The sequence below is a fragment of the Pungitius pungitius genome, chromosome 3 (genome assembly GCF_949316345.1).
Source record: "Pungitius pungitius chromosome 3, fPunPun2.1, whole genome shotgun sequence".
Lineage (NCBI taxonomy): Eukaryota > Metazoa > Chordata > Actinopteri > Perciformes > Gasterosteidae > Pungitius > Pungitius pungitius.
In genome coordinates this window covers 14,352,848-14,379,037 of record NC_084902.1, presented here as the reverse complement: position 1 = coordinate 14,379,037, position 26,190 = coordinate 14,352,848, and the positions used below count along the sequence as shown (strand labels likewise).

Below are 26,190 nucleotides of genomic sequence, written 5' to 3'. Positions count from 1 at the left end.
CTCAGCGTGCTGTTGTGTTTAGTCTCAGCAGAAGTGTACACCTGGGATCTGTTTAAAGAGATTCATAATTCACTGTTGGATTGATGTAGCGTTTATGAAATAGAGCATTTGTCTTTCTTTTGTCTCTTTCCCGTTAAACAAACTTCGGTTCTTGGGAAAATGCAAGTCACAAAAACAAATAATTTGGATTTTTCATCCTAATTGGTGTACCTTATTATTTTCCTTTTTCAATACATTTTTATCATTTATGCAAAGCAAATGCCTCAAGTTACCATGTTTGAAAGTTGTTACACAAACAAAACTGCCTCACCTAACTCTTTTTTCTCTTCTTTCTTTCTTTACTTTTTGTTGTTTTTTTCTTTCCCTCTTTGTCCAGAAACTTCCATAAACATCCATTGTTTCTTTCAAGAAGAACTTTGTTTTATTCTTTTATTCTTCAGTGTCTGTGTAGGTGTCTCGTTCTATCATTCTGGAGGAAATACCATGAGTCGCGTGCCAGTTGCAGCTGACCACAAACCCAAGCTTGGGGGAGAGGGGCATTTTTCATACAAATCATGGAAAATGTCTTTTGGCAGGTCCTTGCCAGGTTGAGTGAACAGCCATAAATGGAGTTCCACTGCCTGTGGTAATAGCTTTTAGCACCACAAGGGCGAACTGTAACCAGCGCATGTGGTGTAGCTGGGTCAAAGGTCTCTCATTGTTTCTATGCATTTAAGAGATAGTATGGAGCCGGATCCATGTCAAAGTTTTGATCATTTGAAAAACAAATGTAGACCTGAAAGTTTAAGTTTTGGTCTTGAAGGTTTTCAACCTTATTTGTTAAGCTGTCTCAATTGATGCCCCGCCCCCTACACCACATCAGAGTCAAAATTCTGAATGTGGAAAAGTGAAAAAAAGTTGTTGTATTTTATGTTGAAAAGACCTGGATTTGGCACCATACATATGTTATTACCAGACTGTTCAATCCACCATGCATTAGAAGTAAGCCTCCAAAGGCACTCTGAAATGATGAAATAGCAATGTCGAGTCACCAAGTAACCAGAATCCACAGAGCATGTCTGGACATTGGGAGGAAGCCAAACTATCTGGAGAGAACCCACACAGACACGGGGGGGGGGGGACATGCAAACTCCACACTGAAAGGCCGCTGCCCAGACCTCCTTTGCTTTGAGGCAACATGGCAAACCACCACACCAGCGTGCCGCCCTCTTTGAAGGCAATGCGTATTTATTACGTGATAACTAGAGCTCCCTGGGATATGTATCTGGTGCTGCGATGATGGATACTTCAATAATGTCAGAGGCAGTTGAGGAGGGCTGCTTGAGCAAGACAGTGTGACAGTACAAAGGCTGCAAGGAGCAAAGACCGATGTGGAATGTAACTACCCTGGAAGCTGGAGTCATATGGGGCTAATCAGTTCCAGTGGTGCATAAATTACAAAAGGAGGGGGGGGGGGGGGGGTGGGGGACAGTGATGGTCAGCTGCACGTTAAGAGTCAGTGAAGATAAAAAGGCAAAGGAAAAAAGAGAATCAGATCTTTATCTATATGTATACGTGTGTCCTGCGTCTTTTCAGTGCTGTTTGAGAGGTCAACTCAGGACACAAATCCCACACCCCAAGCTCCTCGGGCTCCACTCAAATTACAGTTGAGCTACATCTGTTTCTCTCTCACCCCTAGAGTTGCTTTGGTCCAGGATGGCATGTCACAACTTGCCTATCGGATCAGTGGCGGATTTGTAGTGCGATGTTGCAGTTATGACTTTTTTTGTTCATGGGACCTTCAGGTGAAAACCAATTATTATCTCATCAAACAAGACTATGAATGTAGGTGTAAGAAGCAGGCTGAAATGAAAATGTATACTAAATAAAGTGAATAAAAAATAAAAACAATATGTTAAATAACTGCTGGTTCAATTCCCAAAGAGCTCAGTTGATGACTGTGACCACCCATGGGTCTGCTACACAAGTCAGCACTAATACTGTAATAATAATGTAATGTAATAATACTACCACTGGTTACAGGCCCCATTGCTTGGTGTCTTTTGGTCCCAAAGTATCTTTGAGACTTCTTTGTTTGAACCCACAGACGCTATATAGTAAATCTCAAATGTTACTTTTTTTCATTTTAAACTGGTTTAGATGAGTCCTCTCATGAATGATATTTTCCAGCCCAGTTTCACACAGCCAGATTCCAATGAAAGTGGGATTGAACATTCAAGAATGTGTTTATCTTTGGTTCCAATCCAGTTATTTAGTTTTCTTACTCTCCACTGTACTGATTTAATATTCACCGCTTAGCCATAAAAACGTTTACCTTTAGAAGAGAAGAAGAGGGTTTGTATCTCTATGTGGAAATGCACTTATTGTACGTCGCTTTGAATAAAAGCGTCAGCTAAATGACATGTAATGTAATGTAAAGAGCAAAAATGTGCACGCCTATAGATTCATCAGATGTCCCCACGTTGTTGTCAGATGCAGCAAAGAGAGTGAACCCAATGACCGATTACTGTGTTCTCGCTCCGCTTGTGTCCTGAAATGGCCCCGGCAGTCTAAGCACCCAGGGGAACATAAGGATCGCATATGCCTTTGGCAGGAGTCCGCACCCAAATTCCTCAGCTATGTGCTCACAAACGTCCTCTCTGCCCCCCCCCCCCCACCCACCCACCCACCCCCCTCTTCCTCTCCCTCCTACTTTGCTCTGACACCATAACTTTGGCCCACATTGCTGTGCACTGTAAAGAAATGCAAACACTACTTCTTTCCCATCGACGAGGGGGGAGGGGAGGTGAACATACAGGGTGCCACTTTCAGCCTTCCAAGCAGTTTCTAGGACGCGATTCGTTTCAGCAACGGTACCTTCATGCTTATTAGGATTTTAAAGTGAGGCAAAGACTCGTGCATGCGACTTCTTCTTCTTAGCCAGCGTTCTTTTCATGGGACTTGTCCCCAGTGGCTTGCCTAGTTAAAGGTTATCTTTTACCCTCAACTCAAAGTCAAAGAGACGGGGGCCAGGGAGACTCTGCAGTTTGCCGTCTAAGGGTGACTGGGTTCAGTGGTAGGGGGTGCATTGTGTGGAATGTGGTTGTAAGGAAAAGCCAGGAGTAATCATTGCAGGGAAGCAGTGAGACGCCAGAACTGGGAGGGCAGCACATAAGTAGATCGTTTTTTGTCTTTATAATTCAAGCCCCTTTACGCAACTTGATCCTTCTGTTCTAGGGTTATGTATGTAACAATGCCTACTTTACTGTCAATTCCAGTGTAGAAACTGTGTGAAAGACTAACTATTTTCCTCTGTGCAAACTTTTAGTGTGGTTTGCTGTACTGTATAAAGCTTTTGGCTGTTTCCTTTGTTTTTTCTTCTCCAGGCACAACTAATATTACACTGTATAAAAATCTACACTAGACTTTGCGCATTAACCTTGTGCAACTTGAATCAACGTCTTGTTAGGTACTATAGGTGTTGTAACACTACATGAGTCACTTTAACCTGAAAATGTCAGTTGGCTCATTAGTTTGGATGGAAACGTGACCTTAGGCCAGACAACCTCACACAATCATCTCTTGCAAAGCAATTCCCCGGCTTGTATATTACAATATTTAGTGCTAAAGAAGAGATATACCAGTGAATCAGTGACTCACTGCTTCCTTAGGAATCAGCAGTAATAGTAATAGTATTGGTGAATAATGTTACGATGCCCAGAGCTCTTGCCAGCAGCCATTTATTTAAAAAGGGTAGTAGACCTACTTTGCTTAACTGATAAATTTGTCATTTTTGTCATTATCATGTTTTGGTTGAATGACACATGTGACACATCTTTAACACAGAAGAACATTTATTCAGGTCGTAATACATTAATATTGAACAAGTTACATATTTGTATTGATTGCAAATCACACAGCAAAATTCCAATTTATTCCTGTATATGAATTCAATGTAACAGATTTTCATTTTAAAATATGTAATGGGAATTCTTCCTCTTGTTAAGAGGATCACTTAATCATAACAGTAAGTAAAAGTGCAATATCTTTCTACTCAGAAAATTACAAAAATTGGTCCACAAACTGCATTCTGAGTAGGACTTCTCTGACAGACTAGATATTGTGTTTTCCGTTTTAAAAATTCAACATGTCTTAACATTTTTTTCAGCAATTTGCTTTTTGATGCTATTTTCTAAAAACTGTAGCTAAATACAAGAAATACAACATTGTCAGTTAACAAAAGCGTAGCATATTAATCACTGCATCATCTATTCTCTAAATAAACTTCATTTTTATCCCATATAACTATCTGGAACATATAGGTTTGACAACAACAACACCATAATATCTCACAGCGCTATGTTACAATAAAATATCTCTGTCATAAGTTCAATGAAAAGGAAAATAGCAACATAAAATTAAGGAATACAATGCATAGATTCAATCATTTAAAAATGTAGAGATATAATTTACTTAGTACAGCTCGTTTACTTTTAGAGTGAATCCTGTTTGACTGGATATATGGATTCTTTACAGTTTATCCTGACTCAAGTGACCGGCACAAACATATTTCATTCTGAACATATGTAATGTATCACTTTGACTTCAAAGGCAAATTTGGCTAAAGTACATCTGCCATATGTATGGCATATTTGGGTAAGAAAAGGAAACACCCGGCACCGAAGCCAAACAGCAGCTTCTTTAACGGCCTTTTGAAATGTCAAGAATCCTATTTTACTCTTCTTAAACCTGCCCAACTCCCTGGATTTAGTAGCAAAATGACGTGTGGTGTCAGACCATGTGGCATTACTGATCTGGAGTATGCACGCCCCCCCCCCTCCCCCCCCCACACACACACACACCAAACACCCAAACTAATTAAAGGGCATTCCCCCTGGTTTGACAACGTGGAAGTAAACGCTTGCATGCTCCGAGCCCTTTTACAACACATGATCAGACCCACACCGATATTATGTTTTCTGGGTAAATAATGCAATCAACATTTAAGTAGAATAAGCCGATTACTTTTTTAAATCTCTAAACTGGTCATCCAGCCACCAAAAACAGTCCACTTCATCAGAAGTACTCGTGTTCATGGACACACACTCTTCTCGCAAAGGTGACCACAAATATGTACACTATTTGTGAGTCTGTATAATAAGTCACTGACAGGCCGACAAGCTCATTGTTAGTACGGCAACAAGTGGGAAAAGCGAGACAGAGAATGCTGATATACATGCTAGATAAAATACTTAACACTTAGTGGCGCGTTTCAGGGGCAAATTGAAATCGACTTATTATTGAGAAGATAGATAGAAATCTATTAATTCAGATGTAAAACTTATGTTATTGAATATTGGACTTGAAGATGGGTAGAGGTAGAAGGGGCAGAGTGAGTCTCATTAAAAGCGAAAAAAGCTGATTCTACCGACAGCATCAGACGATTCAATTTGGACAAAAAGATTTCATGGTCAAGTAGTCACACTAACGGTGCGAAACAAAGAAAAAAAAAAGAAAAGTCGAAAACCATACAGTGGACAGGCTTCTTAAATACTCAGCCTCCATGTGAAAATAACAGCAGCACAGAATATCTTTCATCCACCAACCTGTGACCTCTTAATATTCACATAGCTGCGAAAACGTTGAGGAAAACCTAAACATAAAGATCTACAGTCACTCGTATCTTCTTGACTTCTGAAGAAAAAAAGGGGAAGCAGGGAACTTTAAATCAAGTATTTACTGTACTTTTCTTCATGACAGCTGTATTTGAGTATCTACTGGACCGTAGACATTTTCAATAAAAAACCCTTCAAGCCTGCAGTCGAGATGTCCTTTGTTTAGGCACAATAAATAGGCCCCTGTGGTATTAAGGTTCAGAGTGAGAAATTACTCAGAACAGTTCTGACGTCTGAGTGCTGGTTATGCACTAGAATAAATCTATATTAACCACAAATAATTTAGGTCTCAAATATATACTAAATCCAGTAAACATCTACTACATCATTTTAAAATACATTCTTAATGTATGTACAAGAAATCAGAACATGGGTTACAATTTTACAGCCTGATTGAGAAGAACAACCTAAAGCACAGATTTGTCCACTTGACGTGTGTCTCAAAAGAATCGGATCCAGTTTACGGCGTGGGCTCACTTCTGCTGCCTCGACCTTTGCTTCCGCTCTGTAAACACTATTTACAGTCTTAGAAAATACGCTAAGAGGCCTGATTTTACAACCTGTATGATGGCGCTATGTACATGTCAGGCAATAACAAAGTGAGTTACCATGTAACATGATCCGAGGATCCCTTGAGAAGTCTCTCACTTTACATAATGTCAGTTCACGAACCCATGAGCCAGATTACCTTCATAATGCTTCCGTAGTGGTAATCAATTATCACTACACTGTACATACAAACATGTTGATTGTGGACACACGGTAAACATCATGGTCTGAGTTGGCGCACCTCTAGAGATTGTGCTGCTGCTGCTGCTGCTGCTGCTGATGATGATGCGATGTAGTTGGCAGTGTCACTTGCAAAAGTAAACCAGACAGATGTGATTCCGTTTGTCTCTTAGTTAAGGCAAATTGTTTGGCACTTAGTTTGTACAAATTATTTGATATTTCAAAGATGATTCAAATTGAATCTCCACCAGTTCAGGGGTTCTAATGGAGATGCGTCCTCAGCTCATCATGACCAGTCTCAGTCTGCTGAAGTGTTCCCGAAAAGGTGTTTTTGAACCCGTGGGTGGATGGTACATGGACTGCAGGTGTTGCAGTTGGCTTGAGGATCCAAAGAGACACTTTTTTGTCTCAAATGAGTTCTGATTGTGTGTGTTTTTTTTTTTTTTTTTTTACCAAACAGCAACAGCAGTACAGCTTCTACCCTGACACCCAGCTGTGCGTAGTGCTCTTCACTCCATGGGAAAAACCTTGTTGGGTCATGATTGGCTCAAAGTTGAAGTCCAGGGAGTCCCCGTCCATCAGAGTGTCGTGAAGGACCGTCTCCATGTCAAACTCAAACTTCTCGATGGACATGTCGTCCAAGTCGCTGGGCAGCTTCTCCGGGTGCAAGGGCTGCTGCAGGCCTGGCCGGCCGTATCCGTTGGTGTTGAGAGGGCAGAAGCCACCAGGCATGCCTCCTGCACTGAGGTGGCTGGAGAGGCCGTACGCCATCTGCATGGGGCTTTTGACTGCAGGCAAACGCGCGGGCCCCCCGTTGTGGCCCCCGCTGTGCCCCCCGTTGTGGCTCAGCGACATGAGCAAGCGGCCGCTCATGGCCGGGGACGTGACCGGGGCCTGGCCGTGGACGTTGCGCAGGTGAGTGTGAGCGAGGGCGTGCGGGTGGGCGTTCCCTCCGCCCATGAGTTTGGCCGCCGCATGCTGGCTGCCGCTGTACGGCGGCAGCATGCAGACGCCGCCGGACTGGGACGGCACCGTGTCCACCGACGGCATGAGCTCGCCGTGCTGGTCTGTGTCCGATGTCAGCAGCTCCTTCAGAAGACCCGCGGGGCAGCTGTACTGGCCCATACCGGGCCCGAAGCTGGGCTTGCTCTCCGCCAGTGTCTGCAGCGGCATGGACGACAGGGTGTTCATCCCTGCCTGGCCATACACGCACTTCAGGTACTCCTGCTGAGGCGGCGCGCCCATGCTCGGAGAGCTGTAGGCGGGGTACCCGGGGCTCGGCTGCATCATAGGAGACGGAGAGGACTGGGAGGAGCCGGGGGTCGTCGCGCGTCCCCCGACCTGGGGGTTGTTGGGCGAGAGCAAGTTCAGGTTGTCCAAAAGGTTCTCCATGACGTTCTCAGAACCGTGTCGCAGAGAGCCTGTCATCTCTGTGAGACTGGGCAGGGTGGCTGTCATCTTTGCCCCGGGAGCCCCCGGGTAGCCCATGTGCACGTCGGCCTCCCCGAGGTCGTCTTCGGGCATGAAGGGCGAGAGCCGGCCGCTCAGAGTGCTGGCGTTGGAGCTGGTCCGAGGCCGGAAGCTGTTCCACGCGTCAAAGTCATCGTTGCTGTGGGAGTTGGGGCTGCCAGGCCACTTGGAGTAGGAACCCGGGCTGTCTGCCCCTCCGTCAGGGCCGCCTTGCAGGGACAGCTGTGGGGAGACAAGGAGATTCACAGTGTGCTGTACGTGCCAGACCCAGTCAGTGCAACATATGTTTTAGGCAGATACTGTTGGCAATACAAGAAAGGGGTTAGTGAGGAGAATAAGCATTCTTGTTAAAAACCGTTTTGATCAAATCTCACACAAACTCTTTTCAATCAGCCTTTACAGTAATGTTTAAAGACATAAGACAAAAGTAAATTTCCTTTAACTCTACTATGCTAATAATACCAGATGATTGTACTCAACTGTAATTTAACATCAAGACCACGAAGTGACCAATATACGATTAGCTTATGAAGCTAGTATGGAGTTAAAACACCTTTAGCCGTGCAATTTTTATTTACCTTTTTCTTAGCTGCTCTGCCTCTGCTCTTGGTGAACTTGCTGTTGTTGTCCATGGAGGCCGCCCTGCGTCGCGGGGACTTGCCGCTCTTGCCGCCCTCCGGATTAAGCATCCACCACGAACTCTTCCCCGTGCCCTCGTTTTGGACGCGGATGAAGCGGCTGTGCAGCGACAGGTTGTGCCTGATGGAGTTCTGGGGGAGAAGTAGAAAGAGGGAGGCTGCGTGAGAGGCAGGCAAATGCAAAAGTAGACAACACATGTGTGCTTGCCCTTTTCCCAAAACATCTCCATTCCCCTTTAGCGTACAAGTGCAAATCCATTCGCACAGGTGCTTGTTTTATAGAAACACACCTGTCTCGACAGCTGGCCTCCAGAAGAGAAAAGCAAGCGTTTTAAGGTCACTCAACAATCTACCACCGCGTGCAATTCAAAGACACGCATGTGCACACACAAACACACACCCCTCCCTCTCCACCCCCTCCCACACACACACACGCACACACACACACAATTATTTCCTTCACAAAAACCGAGGGGTCCATTTTAAAACACCATTGTATCAACTTCCACCTGAGTTTGTGTTTTGTCCGAACCAGCACAGAATCAAATGGAGGAAACCGACACATTAATGCCGCGCTCCAACGTTGCTTAGTGACACCCACAGTGGAAAAACTCATTTTTGTGCAGGAAGCTACTGAAGCAGTATTAAAACACTGCAAACAAGAGCCAGAATATTGGGCAAACGTCTGCTAAGCTAACCGCAAACTCCATTTCTGTTCCACTTTATTGGATCCACTGCTGTACTGGGACACTTTATTTGTTTTTGGTCCTGTTAGGATTTCTAAACGCTCAATCCGTCCAAAAGGTTACTCAAGTGACCGGAGGATAATTTACGCTCTTTGGCTCCATATCGTTTGGTGTCCGGGCCACAACATGAAGTAAGAAGCCTTGGCCAGCCATTACTGTGCATACGTAAAGCCTGTTGTTTTGGAACTCCGGACACACAGACACTCATGAAGAGCTTAGCGTGCATGGTGGCTAACGTCATCCGGCCTGTTCCTGCTGTGAGTCACCGCTTCACATCTGGTTCACAGTCTGCCCTCAGCTCGGCCTTCATCTGTGCTCTGCCTCATCTCTACCGTCTCCAAAATATCGCCCCACTCCATCCAAACGTTTTCACTGTTGATACATATCGTTTCATTAGTATCTGATGATTTGTAAATTACACAAAAATATGAAACGTATAAACAAAGGTTTTCCATGGCCTCAAAAGGTGTTAGACTTGCAAAAGACACATTTGAGAACATTGCGAGAACAAGATCGTCTTTTGGGCATTTCCTGTAATTTACAAACAAAACAAAACAAAACCTCAGTTTGTAACAAAAGGTATCAGTTGTAAATCACTATTCCAAAGTGACATGACGTCATTAGGACATCATCGGTGTTATTTTCTCAAACTTTGGAAAACTCCCTCCTGAGCCCTCAAAGACACAATTGCTTGAGTAAGGCTCCTCGTGATACATAAACTGACCTCCATGAGTAAAAAAAGTCTCCCTCTAAAAACAATGAACACAATTGTTTGACAAATCTGCCTTATCGAATACTAGTATCTTCCATTCCAGCCACCTCACTCTCTATTATATCAGCTCGCATGAACACCGGCCCATCACACATCACAAATGAATGAACCGCCTCGGCCGGTAGTCTCCACTAGCCGGTTTGCCCTATCTGAGCGACGCGAGCCGCCTTGGCCTGATTAGCCTATCAAATGCTTCTCTGCCCACTCCTCGCTATGCACATCGCTGACAAAATGTCCAAGAGTCCATTCTGGTAGCGGGCCATTCCTTTCCATGGCCTTATATCTTCCTGATGACAGGAAGGGGAAACTCACAGCCAAAGTCTCCCCTCTGGAGCCTCTGGTTTTTCTGTTTTGGCCGATGTCGGAGTCAATACCCTGTGAGCTTTGATGAGGACATTGTAAAACCAGTTCAAAAGTCTTGATGTACACGTGAGGGGTCATAAACTCCTCTGATGGGAAATACCAGAACTCGGCAGAACTTGGTGTGCCGTGTGGGGAATGTGGCTGAGGGTGTTTGGTGGGGCCAATGGAAAAGGCTCGTCTCTCAATGTGTGTGTGTGTGTGTGTGTGTGTGTGTGTGTGTGGGTTTGTGAGAGAGAGCTCATAGTTTTAGTGCATTGGCAGAACGACAAACAGCAGCGTGGTACGGTTTTGATTCTGTTGCTCTCCTCAATGTAGCCTGTGTTATTATGGTTTGAAGAAAGGGATTCGGGAAGAACCCTCGCACATGAACACACGGTCATAGTACACTCGATGACGCAAACACGCGACTGGACAAATGTATGAAACTGTTTTTGCATTTTTTTTTTACAAATTAAAAGTCTAAAAGTTTTTTTTGGGGGGGGATTCAGGGACTGTATGTGACACTGATTTATCTCTGGAATACACAGGAATCTTAACATTCCAGCTAATCACCGTGTGCAAAGTTCAATCTTAATCAGAGCCAACTTGTTAGTATCTCTTAGGAAACAGTAACGGCAGGATTCCCAGCCAGGCAGCCATCACAATCAACATTCCTCGGCAAGGTTACAAAACTCACAGTTTCACAGAACTGAACTCCGATTACCGTTGCACGAGGAAGGACCTATCTTGTGTTGTTTGAAAAAAAAAAAAAGAATAACACCCTCCCATCACATAAGTATTTGTGTTTCTTCCCACTGTTATGGAACAGAAATAAAAGATTGCATGAAGAGCAAGTAGCTTGCCAAAGGATAAAAAAAAAGTATAATGTTGCGTGCAATTATTGTACAGTAATGTAAATAAAAACCCTTATTGTTGCACTGAGGAATTTAATCATTTGACAACCGGTAGCAACTTGATGTTATCTCTGAAGGCTAGTTCGTGTATCCAGAGATAATAAGCAATAAACTAAAATAATCTGCCTGAGGCCACCGCAAGGCACACCTCTGTGCTGTGAGTGAACAGAGCGGCGCTGGCAAAACACGAGGAAGTGACCACATGAAAGAGCACTGTGACAGGAAACAGAGCTCACTTCCTGTCTCACAGGAAGCGCGGCGGTCATGAGGCGGAGAAAAAGGCATGGAATGTGAAGCCACAGCGCCGTGAGCAGTGGACAGCACGCATTTAACTTTGCCCGCACCCCCCCTGTCCTCAAACCCCCCCACCTCACCCCACCCCTCCCTTTCCCCCCAACCAACATGGCAATAGAGTTCATGTTTCAAAGCACGCTTAATCCCTGGTGCCACACTATATGAAAAGTAATGTTCACTTTGTCGTGTGACTGCTGGAACAGAATGACATGGCTAGATGCGTCATGACTCAGTGGCTGCAGTAAAGACGTCTGGGTTGTGTGTGTGTGTGTGTGTGTGTGTGTGTGTGTGTGTGTTTTGAGGGTAGGCTATTTGAGAAATAGAGAAAAAAGGGTTGTGTGTGACAGAGTGAGCATGCATCTGTAAAGAACACACTGTGCTGGCTTGAACTCCCTTACTGGCAGCAGCACTGAAAGGCCACAGTGTTCAGTGCATCGCCCTCTCCCCGTCTCCTTCTCTTTAGTCCTTGACTCCTTTCCTTCCTCTCATCTTCTCTCCTTCCTGCCTTGTTTGTTCTCACTTTATTCCTACCTCCTCTCATCTCCTCTCTTGAATTATCTTCCCTCCTTTGTCCTTTCGTTTCCTTTCATTATCTTGTTTCCTTCTCTCTCTTCATCCCTACTTCTTTCATTAAGTTCTGTCACCTCCTTCCGACTGTTATATTTCCTTATTATGTTTCCCTCTTTGTCCTCTCCTCTCTCCTGATTCTGATTATTTTCTTCCCACCTTATCTCCTCTCCTTGACTTTCATTTTCTTCTCCGCTCCTCCCCTGTGCTCTCTTTCTTCTCCTGCAGACAGAAGCAAAGCACCTGCAGTGACCTGGAAGCAGTGGGCCAGACAGACGCTGGTACACTGTCCGAGGTGCTGACGCTCTCAGAGCTGCTCAAATGTCAACTCGCTGATTGAAAAAAAATCCCCGGCAAAAAGGAACACAGCCCACTTACAGGGCTGCTTTGAATAAAGCAAGCCACAAGTGAAACCTCAGCTGCAAAGCCCATACAGCTACAGTTATAAAGCATCTGCAGCAGTGCAACTTCCTCACTGACTTGAAGCGAGCGGTAGATAGGAGCTTGCACGCTAGCAGTTCACTGAGAAGTTTCACATACATATGTACCTGAGATATGGAACCGATGAAAGTGAAATAAGAATGTGGTTTCGCTGCGCTATTTCTCGTGAACTCATTAGTAAAATGGGGCTGCCCTGAACAAGCCTTTTCACCTATTTTTAAAAAAGTAGGTGTCTTCCTGCCCTGTAACTAGCTATTTTCTGTGTAATGTCTATGAAGAGGGCGACCTATACAGTGTAACCGCCAAATGAAGGGCCCCCAAATCTGTAGCTTGGTCATGTCTGGAGCCTTGTGCTGAGCCTGGCTGAGTTTGAGCGATGCGGTTGGGAGAGAAAACACGTAAACCCGTTATTAGCCCGACACCAGCTCAGCAGCTTGACAGCAGCATGTGGCTGAGCGCAGAGCTTCAGGTGAGCTGCTGAGGCGACAAGTGATGGGGGGGGGGGGGGGTACCACTCACTGGGGTCACAAAGCCATCGGGAGAGTCACTCAGCGGCAAGTTTTTGCCCTTGGTGTCAGACACACTCAGTCATCTGTCATCCATTGCAACTGACTCCAACAGGTTATGATGTCAGGTGCGCTAAAGGTGGTGCACTGTGGTGAACTGGGTGGAGGCTGATGAGAGGGAAAACCCCCGCAGTCAGGGAAAGAGCAATACAAACACAAGCGAGAACTAATTGCTATTTTTCTAGCGTCACTTGGTCTTGGCTAAGGATACTAGATAATATTTGGAAAGCTTTCAAGAACAAATGATCTGAAACTGCGATGAATCATCCATAATGGTTTGTGGGGTAAATTTCTTTCTGGTTATTTAACGAGGTGGGGGATTTATTACAATTCAAGATCAAATGACATGATTTACAAGTGTCTGCAGCTAACTTTCCCCTTATTTTGCTGAGTCATAAGATATGTAGTCACTGGGGAAATAGTTTGTCTGACCTGGTACAGCTTTACAGCCATTACCCACAGCCAATTTATTGTTTTTTTATTGAGAATGAAAGGAGACTATTACAGTCCGGGCATGTTGATCGTCACACCTTTTTAGATAAATATCTGGCTGTCTCTTTCTCTAACACACAAACACACACATACATACACATTACCACATTCACAAGGCGATCTGAATAGACCTCAATGACTTCATGTGTTTGCAGTTTGATAAGTTATCATCCGCTCCAATACTGAACCGACCAGAGATAAAACACTGACCTATTTACTAAAGTCAATACATCAATAATCATAAAAGGCAGTGGAAATAAAAAGCACCGCGCAGGAAATGTAAAGCTCTTTTGAAAAAAAACGGATTTATACCGTCGGTTTCATTGAAACAGTCCGTAGAAAAGGAAACGACTGCTGTCATTAATGCTGCGCAGCAATCGAGCAACACACTGAAAAATGTGTCACTGTTCACAGTGATATAAAAATAAGTCTGTTCGGCCACAGCTTCTGTTTTTAAAAGCAGTGCCGCAATAAAAATGGAAACTGACCCTAGGACATGGTTCGAAGCAGAAATAGATCATCTCCGTGCTCACCCTGCATCCCGCCCCCTTTCCAGCATTCTATTCCACCCTTGTCCTTTTCACGTGCTCCTCTGGGACATCATGCACGTACACAGCTGATCTCACACTCATGTTGCAGCAAAAAAGGGTTCCTTCTCGCCCACTGACGTCAACATCCAATTATTCAATTTGGCAAATAGAGTCAAGAGTGGCGGCCTGGACACAGGGCGCTCAGTGTGAATCTCCTTAAATTCACTTTAGGCTTCTATGAGCCAAACCAGCAGGCTGTGACTTCCAAGAAAGTACCTCTTCAGAATGGTCATCGTGAGATGCTGAGTTACACGAGCCATGAAATAGCACAGATGGAAAAGCAGGAAACACAAGTCATGCAGAAGCAAATCTGTCTGCAAATGTATTTACTGACAGTGTTTTGGCAGGATCTCTTCTTCACAATCCTCCGCAAGAATCCGAGTGGAACCAAGGGCCCTCCCCACCAACACGCACGATAGGCTAAACTTGGAAGCTCGAGCGGATGATGATTGGTTCAGCTCAAGATCGATCGGTCTCACAGACGCTGCAGACAAATGATAAATGAGTGGCCAGTGAGTGGTTCTGTGCACAAGGTGAGAAGCAGCAAGGCAACTGGCGCGCCAGGGTCTTTCACCGCCGTGTCATAGTGTGACACAAGTGGCGTGGTAGAAGGGCTATTAGCAAACTTCCTGCTGCATTGTATCCGCACAGGAAGAGCTGGCTAGTCCTGATACTGATCCCATTGATGCCTCGGGTTTCTATGCAAAAAACGCTGCAGAATGAGACCCTGGTTAGTGCGGTGCAGGGCGACTGGCTGAAGCAAAGCGTGGGTTCAAGAGCCAGTACTTCCTAATCAAAACTCTGTAGTCTGACTGAGCAAAACAAGAGGAAGAAGGAAAGAGGGGGGGGGGGGCTTGTCCAGGTAATGCTTTTCCAGCGGATTTCTGTACATCTTAGAAACACTTCCCCACTTATGACCCCATTATGGATCTAAACAAACAGAACCTGGTGAGAGAATAATGAATTATCTGCCAGTTTCTCTGTTTTTTTTCCCAAGATTTGACATTTGGACAATTTCCTCCGGAAGAAAGCTTAGCTGAATGAGCAAGTAAGTATAAAAAACTTTAAACAACACAGTTAAGCAAGAGGGAGGCAGAATGTATGGTGTTTATTGGCTGTAAACCTTAAAACCAGACTGTTCCCCCTTTCATTTCGCAAAGTCATTTCGAAAAGGAGACGAAGGGGCCAACAAACAATTCTAAGGAAATGAAGATCTAAAAGTTGATCCAGCAGACTAATATCTAACTAATGGTTTTTAGCTCAAAAAGCTAACATGAATCAAATTTCTATTTTAGTCCACTGAAATATTTGCATGTGGCATTTCCATTTGACTGTGAACTCTATTGTCCCCCACACAGCTTGGTGATAATTACATAGCATCCATTATCCACTGCTACCGTGATCACATCATGTTGTCATGACAACTCAAGTTTGTGTTACAAAGTAAACTGTCAAAATTGATTGATACAAATTATTGAAAGCTTCCACTGCTTTTAATGCAGACACTTTAAATGACCATTTCAGATGTGTGAGAAGTTTATAAAAAACCTTTATTCAAAGCTATATGAAAAACAATGTATTCAAAGAGTTGTATTGATTAAACAAACTGCAAAGGTCCAGAAAGAAGAACTGACACTGTTCATTAGCCGTTTATAACAATATATATAATATAACACGATACTTTTCGGAACATGTTGCGGCAGCGCGTGAACTGGTGTTTGCATGCAGAGCTCTCCGTTGTGCTCACTGATTTCCTGACTCAGATTTGAGCAGCACACCGCTCATGTGTGCGCACAGGCACCGGGTTGTGCTGGCCAAGCGGGCCATGCTGAAATATGCGCATGTGTTGCTATGTGCAACACAATGTGAGCCTGTAAATGCACAGAGCTGTGTCTGTGGAGCGGGGATATATTTTTGCCTCAGATCAGCAGAGCGGCTGGGCCGGGGGCCGCTGCCTGCTACACCTGGATAAAGACGCAGTGTATGGTCCGCTGCTGGGGGCCGGTGCGGAGGCCTGCATCCATAGGCAAAGACCCACCGCAGGAGGGAGGGAGGGTAATATTTATAAGCCTGCTACCCCTTTTTAACCTGGCCAACACGGGGATATCCCCGAGCTGTTTTAATGGAAATATTGGAACGTTGATTCCAACAATATATGTCTAATGGTTAAGAGTTGAGTCTTTTTGTGTTGTTTTATTACTCTGTAGTAGCTGAAGTAAATATGTGCACTTGGAAACTGTTTTGAAAGCAGTTCACCAACAATATTAGTAATAAGTAAAAGCGAAAAAAACAACCACTCACTCTGGTTTAATATGGGTTGTTTCATAAAACAGGGCGGCTCTTACACAGCTCCTGTTGGACAACAGAAATGTCGCCAAATTCAAACCTTTAAAAGGTGTAAATGAGTCCACAAAAAAATCTTCAGCAGCCTTTATTCCTCCTAAGGTTTTCTTCCTTTCCTTTTAACTCTCCTGTTGAGGCTGCATGTTGGATTGCAATGCACTTTGCTGTAAAACTAGAAAGACTCATTGTGTGCTACAAATAACCTTCTTTTGAGAAAAGAAGATATTGTTTGTTGTTTTTTTCTTCCGGCTCATTATGAAAAGGAAATAACAGTGACACAACACAATATGTATCTATATATAGATATCTATATATATATATATTTACATATATAAATAAACATACAGTACAGAGACCTGGACTTGGCCTCCCCGTCCGAAGGGCCATTATCAACCTAGCACCAGTGAAGGTGAGGGTGGGAGCTTCATGAGCAAACCAAAGCCTCACTCCAGCATCTACTTCTTACTGGTGCCACTACTACTGCCCAGCCCTGCGTTAATCTTAGCGGAAGAATGGAGAAAAAAAAGTAAAGGAAACACTGGAAGAGAAGGAAGCGACAGAATCTGGCGTCACGCTCTCGTTTCCTCTACTCAAAGCATCACCGCCCTGGTACTGTGTACGTTGCCCTTGTTTCATAGCACCCATTTCCTGTCAGCTATGGACTGAAATTTGCATCTCTCAAGGTTAGAAGAGGAGTTGGAGGAAAAGAAAAAAATTGGCATAGAAGACCTTATTTTATCCCACTACTATGTGTCCAAGTTACATTGTCTTTGGAAACATTGAAAATAATGGTTCAATATTCTTAACACACCGGCAAAACCCGATCAAAATTCATTTTCATTTTCCAGTCAAAAAGAGATGAATGATTCATCAACAGAAAAAAATCATTCCCTGTGTGGGACGTCTGATAATCAGCCCGACTGAATCTGCTGCAATACCTTGAATCAAACACAGGAATCCTTAATGGAAACTAAAGATGCCAGTACCACGTGCATACGTAAATACTTTCAGGACAAATCCACTTTAGTCATCAGCCTGACAAGATAATGCTAATGCTAACAAGATCAGGACGTCCCGCCATTCCTTGAAAAATAGTGACTCAATCTTGGTCGTGATTTTGTGCCAGTGGAAGCTACTGTGAAATGAAACTGCTGCTAACCTCTCCTCTCCCCATTAGGCGTTTCTTTTTTAGAAGCGCTACGTCATCGCTTTACAAACACAGACAATAGAGCTGCATTGCTGTTTCATTTGTGCATACCTAAGGTGAACACTCCTGAGGGCGGTTACGCTTTAACACAATGTGACCTTGAAAAGGACGATTATTCACTGGGACAACGGCAGCGGGTAACCTGCTTTCTGACGCCCACGTAATGACGCCACTTCTAACTCCAAATGAACGGTCAGATCCCGACCCATGGCGGTCAGCTACAGAGCTCCTGTGAGCGTTCACCTATGTGAACACAATCACACATGCCTGAATGCATGTGAGATTGTGTGATAATGCCAAGGCCAGTCTGACAGGCACCGCGCTTAATCGCCTTAGGGAATTGCACAACAATGTGGGTCCGGGTAATGCCTGTGGTTTGGGGCCCTCGGCAGTGAGCCGTCCCGTAAAAAAAGAGAAGGGCTGCTCTACTCACGCCCCCCCCTCACGTGAACACAGGCGCTTTGAGAGACTGATAGGACACCACGTGTTTCATGGGCACAGGAGCGTTGAGGGCTTTCCCTTTTGGTCTAAATGGTGAAATTAGCCAAAATCCACAGTTCCTCTTCCCGCACTGTAAAAACACCGCCGAGGTCTTCCAGCTAACCCACAGGAGAATTTTCCAAATGTTCCCGAACCAATGAGAAGTTGTGGTGGCAGACAGAGCAACAGCATTATTCTGCTAAACAACTTGCCGTGATGTGACCAAAGCCTCGGCCAAAACAGAGAGTCACGTGCTCCCGTCCTGCTACTACCAAACGCGCACTGGGAAAAAACCAAAACAATCTGACTCACCCTAAAAAGACTGTTTACTCGACCACGCCGCTGGATGTCCACTCTTTTTTTTTTGTACTTGAGAGTCAAGCAGCATGCGTGGGCACCTTTCCTGTGAATGAGGCGCTACGCTCTGTTGCAATCTTTTTTTTTTGTATATTGCTTTATTTCCTCTGTGCAGATACCTGACTCCCGACTCCCTCAAGGATCTGTCCTTTGGTTCGCAGCCAGAAAAAGAACTGACAAAACCAAACGCTGGTAGGGTGACTGTGGGTTTGTGTAATGCCAGTGTCTGAGGTGGGTGGAGACACTGTATACACAGGGATTTATTTGAATTCACTGAAAGAAAGGAGCACTTTGCAAGGGATTTTCCACGGTTGTTACCAAGTTTAAAGTAAGTAGTTTTAGCACTAACTGTGGCACTAACCCTACGGAAAATATTACTATTACTATTACTCCTCCGCTCAGTAGACTAAGCAGTCATGGTTTTTTGAGAATTACTTAATTACAAAATATGTAATTTAACTCAAAAACGTTGTGTATTTGGCAGTGCAAAGCACATCAACTTATCGCACAACATTCAAACAAACGTAGAGACGGTTGTGTTCTGAATGTGTCGTCGCTGGTTCAGATCGGTGCAGCCAGAGAGCTCTTGCTGCAGGAAAAAACAACAACTGTATGGCAGACCACCTGGAACATCAATAACCATCATCAAACCCCTGCACATGTGGCCGTTCTGTTGTGTGGAGCAACAGAAATGAAATGATTCCTCATTCAACGCAAGACGTCTTTACATTTGAGAGGTGAAAATCGTTTTGCGTGAAGTCTGGCGAACAGACGAATGACCCAACTTAATCTGAACTTGTGAAGCCTCTTGAACTCAGACAGACTGCCAGACATAATCCCCTGTGTGTGGTAAGTGTTACTCACGGCTTCTGTCATTGCCAAGTGGCTTCCTCCTATGGCCTTCTGGACTCAGCCGCTATAGAAACAATGAGGAAAATTCGTAGCCAGAGAACAGCTGGATCCACAAAACAAACATGTACCACACGCAGACACCTATACCGCTTTCTTTATTTCGATCCGTTGGGTTTTAAGTCATTAATATCCTAAAATGTTTTTCCTGGGAGGAGAACTGAGAGACTAGAGGGAGTCTGTAAGCGACAGTTAAACAGATGGGGAGCAGGACGGAAGGACAACATGTGGTTGTGAAATAATCTCTAGTTCCAAACTGTTGCCTAATCCAATCAGGGTGGATGAGCACAGTTACATCACCTGGAACATGACAGTATTTTTCACTTATCGTTTCCACACTACGCTGAGCCAAAGGCACCTGACACAGGTGCATCTACTCGTGTTCAATCAATTAGTCAAATAAACTGTTTCTGAATTGGGATAACATTTTTATAATGTAATTCATTAATTACACGCTCTCACTGGTTCTTTTTAAATGTGAGACATGTATTGGTTTTGTATCATTAGAAAGTGAATTGTCTTTAAGTTGTCTTTAAGTTTGAAATTTAAAGGTCACCTTCCATTTTTTTTAACTTACGCTGGGCATTTCCTTTGGCATTTGAGATTATATGATACAATTGGTCAATTAAAGGCACACACAACCAATATGTCAAATAGTGAGAATAATCACCAGTGCATTCCTCTGTATATCGAAGACTAAAGTTAAGATTTATCAATTTACCACCAATGGTGTGCCACCTATGGATATTTCCCATATGAAAGCACAAACCGATATAAAGAAGGAAAGTCAGAATTTCGCGCCATAATAAAAAATATATATATAAAAGCCCGTCCAGGAATGTTCCGTGTATCGGCCTGTCTGTCTGTCTGTCTGTCTGTCTGTCTGTCTGTCTGTCTGTCTGTCTGTCTGTCTGTCTGTCTGTCTGCCATCGTGTCTGTGCATCCGCCAGCTGCAGGGCTTTAATTATGAGGCCCAGGTTATGTGCACACACATACACACAGGATACAAGCGTCCCACATATCTCTAACACAGTGCCTCACAGTTCCGCTGACTAACCAGTGGCACCAGACTTTGGCCTGCGGCTCCCAGATTCCAGTAAACGTCTTGTTATGCAACTCCTAACAAGTGTCACCCAGTCTGAAAGCGTCCTGCTGTCTCCCTCTCTTACTTTTCAGGTTCTCTTTTAATATTTTCTCTGATGTCCAAGGGGTTTGCTTCTTTGGGATTTGACCTATGGGGGTGGACGGGCGGAGTGGCGGGGGGGCAGAAACCCCTCACAATATTAAGTGTGCCCGCCTTTTGTGCGCAGGCAGGCGGAGCCGGCAGGAAAAAGGGGAGGAGGGTGAGGAGAGGTCCTCCAGCTCTTTGCCTGAGAAACACAGCTGCCCCTCATGTCTTGGGGCAATGCCAAGGTTGGACTCCTCGACTGCCTCAGGGGGGGTGAGAGGTGTGTGGGTGTGTGTGTGTGTGTGTTGAACCAGTAGAAACAGGAGTGCTGCTGTTCTATCCAGCTCTCTGTCCTACTAATACACTTTTGGACCCAGAGCAAGACACAGTCTGTGTGGTGGGTGATAAAGTACTCTGTGCTTTCTCCCATTTCTTTAAGCCATACTGTATGGTTAGGTTTAATGGCGGAGGGGGGAGGGGGAGGGGGGACTAAACGTGTTTACATTGCAGTGATGATCAACAGCGGATGAAGCAACAAATGAAATCCAACTTTAATTCTGATTCATTTAACCAGTGACCTCCGTGGGATCCATGCATTGCTGGCGATGCCAGTGTTTACCTTTAGACCTGGTGGCTCTGGAGTCGATGGGTGCATTTTAGTGGCAGTGGCCGCGGTGTCACCCGTACGGTCTGTTCGTAGCCCAGTGTTTGTCTGCAGTTTCTTTGCAGATCCGTGGGAGTGTTTACCAGCGTAGGTCGAGGAATTTCAGGTAAAGAGAGCGCCGTGTACCGAATTGATCTCGATATTGACATCAAAGAGCATCCAAGTCACGCAGCTCCACTGGCGGAAACCAAATCTTTAACCCGCGGTGACGTATACGTGGTGGCAAAATACGAAAAAATAACAGATTTTTAGATGCGAGGATGTGTGCGTACTACATATATTGTACTGTAAGATTGTGCTAGGTGTGTGTGTGCTAAAGTCCTGAAACACTATTTGTCATAACACACATTTGATGGTGTGAAATTAATATTTAAAAAATGTGAACGAGGCTTTATTAAAATATGAATAGCTAGCTCTGCAGAGGGGTTTGTTGATGCATCACTTGTGCCATCTGTTCTTCTTCCTGTTGGATGGCATCGTGAGCCCGGCCCAGTGTCCAGTCCCTTCGCAGAGCTTCTCCATGCTGGTCCCACCTGGCACAGCTGTCCTCAAAATTCACACTTTCGCAGACGGCCCGAGGAGTGTGGAGGCTGCCGTGACTCAGCGCGGACACGACCGACCGACTGTGGAGGATCAGCAGCGTGGATAAAACAAGCTCGGCCTCAAAACAATTACACAGCAGACAGCCTTAATCACAGATTAATGAAGAACTTTGTGCGCGCTTCAGCCTGTTCCCTTTACGAGAGCCCCATCTGTTCAGATAGAGATCGCTCTCGCAAGACAAGCGCGGACAGAGCACAAAACGGTTTTCAATCAATGTTTGCGGGGTGTCGTCGTTGCACCGCCGTTTTGGCCGAGTGAGACAAAACGTTTGGGTTTGCGGTTTGTGTCATCGGGATCATCGTCCTTCAGCACCAAAGAAGCCACCAGGAATTTCACTTTACACTCAATATTTCCACTAACGACAAAACATAGTTCTCATTCGGCTTCGTATATATTCTCTCTTGAGGCTCTACGGGGTTAACATCGAAAGGTTGTGTGACCATTGCTATGTGTACTTTTGTTTTAATATTTAGCGGCTGTCGTATGAATGAGGTCTGACACGCGATTTGCATATTTCCATGTTTCAGTCACCGTGCCGCAGTCAAATGATTAATGAATCGAACTGTTCGCCAATTCATATTTACACCCGAGGGCCTTTGGAGAAGAAACAGCACTACAACATAAAAAACACAGGGGAGGCCACAAAAGTCCCATTTGATATTGTCATCTTCCTCAGCACCTCTCAGGGCTCATAAGTAAAAGCGCTCTGAAAGGACAATGTGTGAGAGCCCCCCTGTGTGGAACCGAGGGGAGCTCCCTGAATAACTCCCCTCGCAGCAGTGAATGGCACTTTGCTTTTCCCACAGCATTACTCAGTCTACACCCCCAACATGGCAGGACAAGCGGTGAGCCCAGGCGGCGGCGGCGGCACCACCCCCCTCCCCCCCCCCCCACCCCCTCCCTCCCCGAGCCGCCATTCGCACAATAACTGTTAAATGGAGCGAGCGGCACTGAGAGACTTCTGTTTATTTAGGTACATAAATGAGTCTTTCTCACCGTAACTCTGCTGCTGCACGCTTTGCAAAATGTAAATGATCGACTATCGGATGCAATAATGCCGGACTCCCGTGTAACAACTACTAACGACTACTAACGACTGGATGACTCATTCGGAGCCCTCTTAACTTCTACAAACTCAAAAACAAAGTATCCACTGGCCCGCGTGGAGGTTTCCACGCATGCATGCAGCACTCTTCATTTGGGGTTTTTTAGTATGTCTTTGCTCTTTTCAAGCAAAGCGGTGTGCGAGTTTGGACAAGCGACACAGTATTGGTGAAAAGTACACAAAGGGACACACAAATGCAGCCATAGCGTAGGATAGATGCCGTATATGATGAATAGGTGGCCGTACAATGTATCTCCTTGCACAATATAGTTTGCCCAATTCTGGCTTTACATGCTTGTGCATGTTGCACCATACTTTTTTTTCCACTCCCATATAATTTGATTGACGGGACTGCATTAGACAGCCCAACACAAGTTTTGTGGCTTACTAAACAATGCGGGTTAATGAATATGTAATAAAGCGTTCCTGACAACTGCACTTGTCAACTTTTTTTACATAGAAAATCAGTATACGGCAAAAGTAGTAACTGAAGGATTTTACTGTTTCTATCTGTGTGATTCAATCAACATTATAACGATGAGCACAAGACTCAAACATGGAAGGCTGCTGCGACAAGGGTACACAAAAAAAAAAACGCTTTATAATTCATTGCCAACCCAGACAATCTACAACAGAGGGAAGCCACAATAAATCTATCAATGTGTGACTACCGGCTCAATATGATTTCCTCACTGGTTATTCATTTATTGTCAAACACCACTGAAAGAATGTGTCTCCAACGGAACGGTTCACGCCCTTCAATACTGTTCAGTGGGAGGGCCTGCCACACCACATCAGAAATCTGAAGTCCTCTCTTGTGTAATGTTTTGGACGACTTCCAGGACAATCGTCCTGGTATCTCCTTTACGACATGAACGTCCAAACGCAGTTCATTCAAGGCACACACGATTTAGCCTTAAAATTGACCACGATTTTTCAAAATATCAGCAGCTGAGAGGGGACAGCTGTCTCAAAACACGCCAGGCCAGAACTCAACAGCATTTCTGAAAAGCACGTTGAGGGAAGCAATAAGGCATAAGGCAGAGACAGAGACAGAGAGAGAGAAAGAAGAAAAACCCCTGTTGTGTCAGCAGACTCATACAAAGCACATACTGCAGGAAGAAGTCAGATGACTGTCGAAGGTCATGGTAGCAATTGGCCAGTTTACTGAATTGCCATGAACTGGATGGATCACAATTGGAGAGGGTGGGGGGTGGGGGGTGGAGGGGGGGGCTGGTTTCACAAGACTGGGGAGCAAATTCTAAACAACGCAAGAGACACTAAAATATTGACGCAGGAACTTTTGTCAATGGAGAAAATGTGTGTGTGTGTGTGTGGGGGGGGGGGGGACGCAAATTCCCTGCAGGAGCATCGTGTCCGTGACAGCCATTCATGATGGAGATAAACGATACATAAATCGGATCCAAAATAATTGTCACCATACTTAAAGTATTACACTCTGCAAGACAGCATTGCTGTGGCAGCACAGGAGATTAAAAAAAAACAAAAAAACACAGCGAACCCTGTGCGAACCGCAAGCCACAGGTGGAAAACTTTGTAGTCTACTAGAACTGCTTTATCGGACTGAAGCCATTGAACTTCCACCACCCCACCCACACACACCCGCACACACACACACACACACACCCGCGCGCACACTCTGTTTCTCCCGGATAGAAGTTCACTAACGAGAAAAACAAACGTACCTTCCAGCCCGCGGAGCTGTTGCTGTCACCCTTGTCCTTGAAATAAGGCACGCTCTTCACCATCCAGTCGTAGATCTGAGACAGAGTTAGTCGGTTCTCCGGAGAGCTCTCGATGGCTTTGGTTATGAGGTCTGCATATGACATATTCCCCCATGCGTTTCGCCGGGAGGAGCTGCTCTTCCGCTGGGCAGCGGCGGCCGCTGCGGCCGCGGCCGACGGGGACGACGAGCCCGCCGGGGAGGAGAGCAGAGACACCTGCTGCTGCTGCTGCTGCTGCTGCTGCTGATGCGATAGTTGCGGGTTGGGGTTCTGCTGCTGCTGCTGCTGGGGATGATGGTGGTGATGTTGCTGCTGCTGCTGCTGCTGCTGCTGCTGCTGCTGTGGAGGTCGCTGGTGGACGCAGTCCTCCCGACACTGGAAGTCGGCGCACAGGATCACGGGCTTCTGCTCCGTGAAGTCCTCGGTCTCCTCCAGCAGGCTCAGGTTGTTGATGAAGTCGTTGCCGGTGGGCTCCTGCTTCACGGAAGGCACCGGCGAGGACGTGTTGGAGTCGCCCGGGTTGATGAACTCCGGCCGGGGCAAAGGCCAAGTGCACGACCGGGGCCGCGACAGGGGCTCGAAATCCGGGTCGATTTCCACCAGGTGTGGCTGCTGGGCCGCTTCCGCCATGGTCGAGAGGTGACGGAGGCGAGTGTTAAAATGTCATGTAAGTGTGACGAACCTTTTTTGCCGCTCAGAAAGTCGTAACTTTGGCCTTAGAAGTGTGCGAGCAAGACCGATGTGTCCGGGAAAGGCTGTGCTCCGCCTGGGCGCAAAGTCTGGGCTGAAAGTCACATCCCAAGCCGGGGTAAGAAAACGACAACAAAAACGGTTAGAAGAATAACAAAAAGTATACTTTTAAGAATCCCTTTCCGGCGGAGAGCAAAGTGTGTGGACCCGCTGCTTTGTTTTTGTTGTGCCGTAGTAGTGATGTTCCGCGCGCACAGCCTGTTGACTCTCTGTGTTGTACAGCATGTGAGGATTTACTGGAAGTATCATTTGTCAGCTGACACCGCCCACGTTTGATTGACACCAGAAGAGCGCCAATGAATGGCCTCGAAAGTGTTGTATAAAACAAAATCGTCCTTGTTTTCATTCTTTCGTCTAGTCGACGTCTAATCTGGGCACCAAAAAAAGAATTAAAAAAAAAAAAGTTTATATCAACCGTGTCACTCTCTCTATCACCCCCCCCCCACCCAGCCGCCGGTATTTGACTTCTGACAATCCCAAACCCTTACCCAGAGAAAGATTATATCCACGCAACCCACATTCCTCAGTAACAAGTGGTGTTAAAAAGAAGCGTTTAAAGAACCTATAATCAAATATCACGTTTTAGAAAAAGGGATATAGTGCACATATATGGTGGGGTGCTTATCAAAACATACTGAAAATAC

The 26,190-nt window shown here is 45.2% G+C and overlaps 1 protein-coding gene across 1 annotated transcript; it reads right to left on the bottom strand.

Annotated features, from left to right (window-relative positions):
• Positions 1-3,815: 3,815 nt before the first annotated feature.
• foxo1a (forkhead box O1 a) lies at positions 3,816-25,888 on the bottom strand. The gene is made up of 3 exons (XM_037460060.2): positions 24,758-25,888; positions 8,432-8,623; positions 3,816-8,075 (listed from the first exon to the last, which is right to left on the bottom strand). Exons 1-3 carry the CDS (start codon positions 25,424-25,426, stop codon positions 6,861-6,863), a joined length of 2,076 nt encoding a protein of 691 aa, XP_037315957.2. The 5' UTR covers positions 25,427-25,888; the 3' UTR covers positions 3,816-6,860.
• Positions 25,889-26,190: the final 302 nt, after the last annotated feature.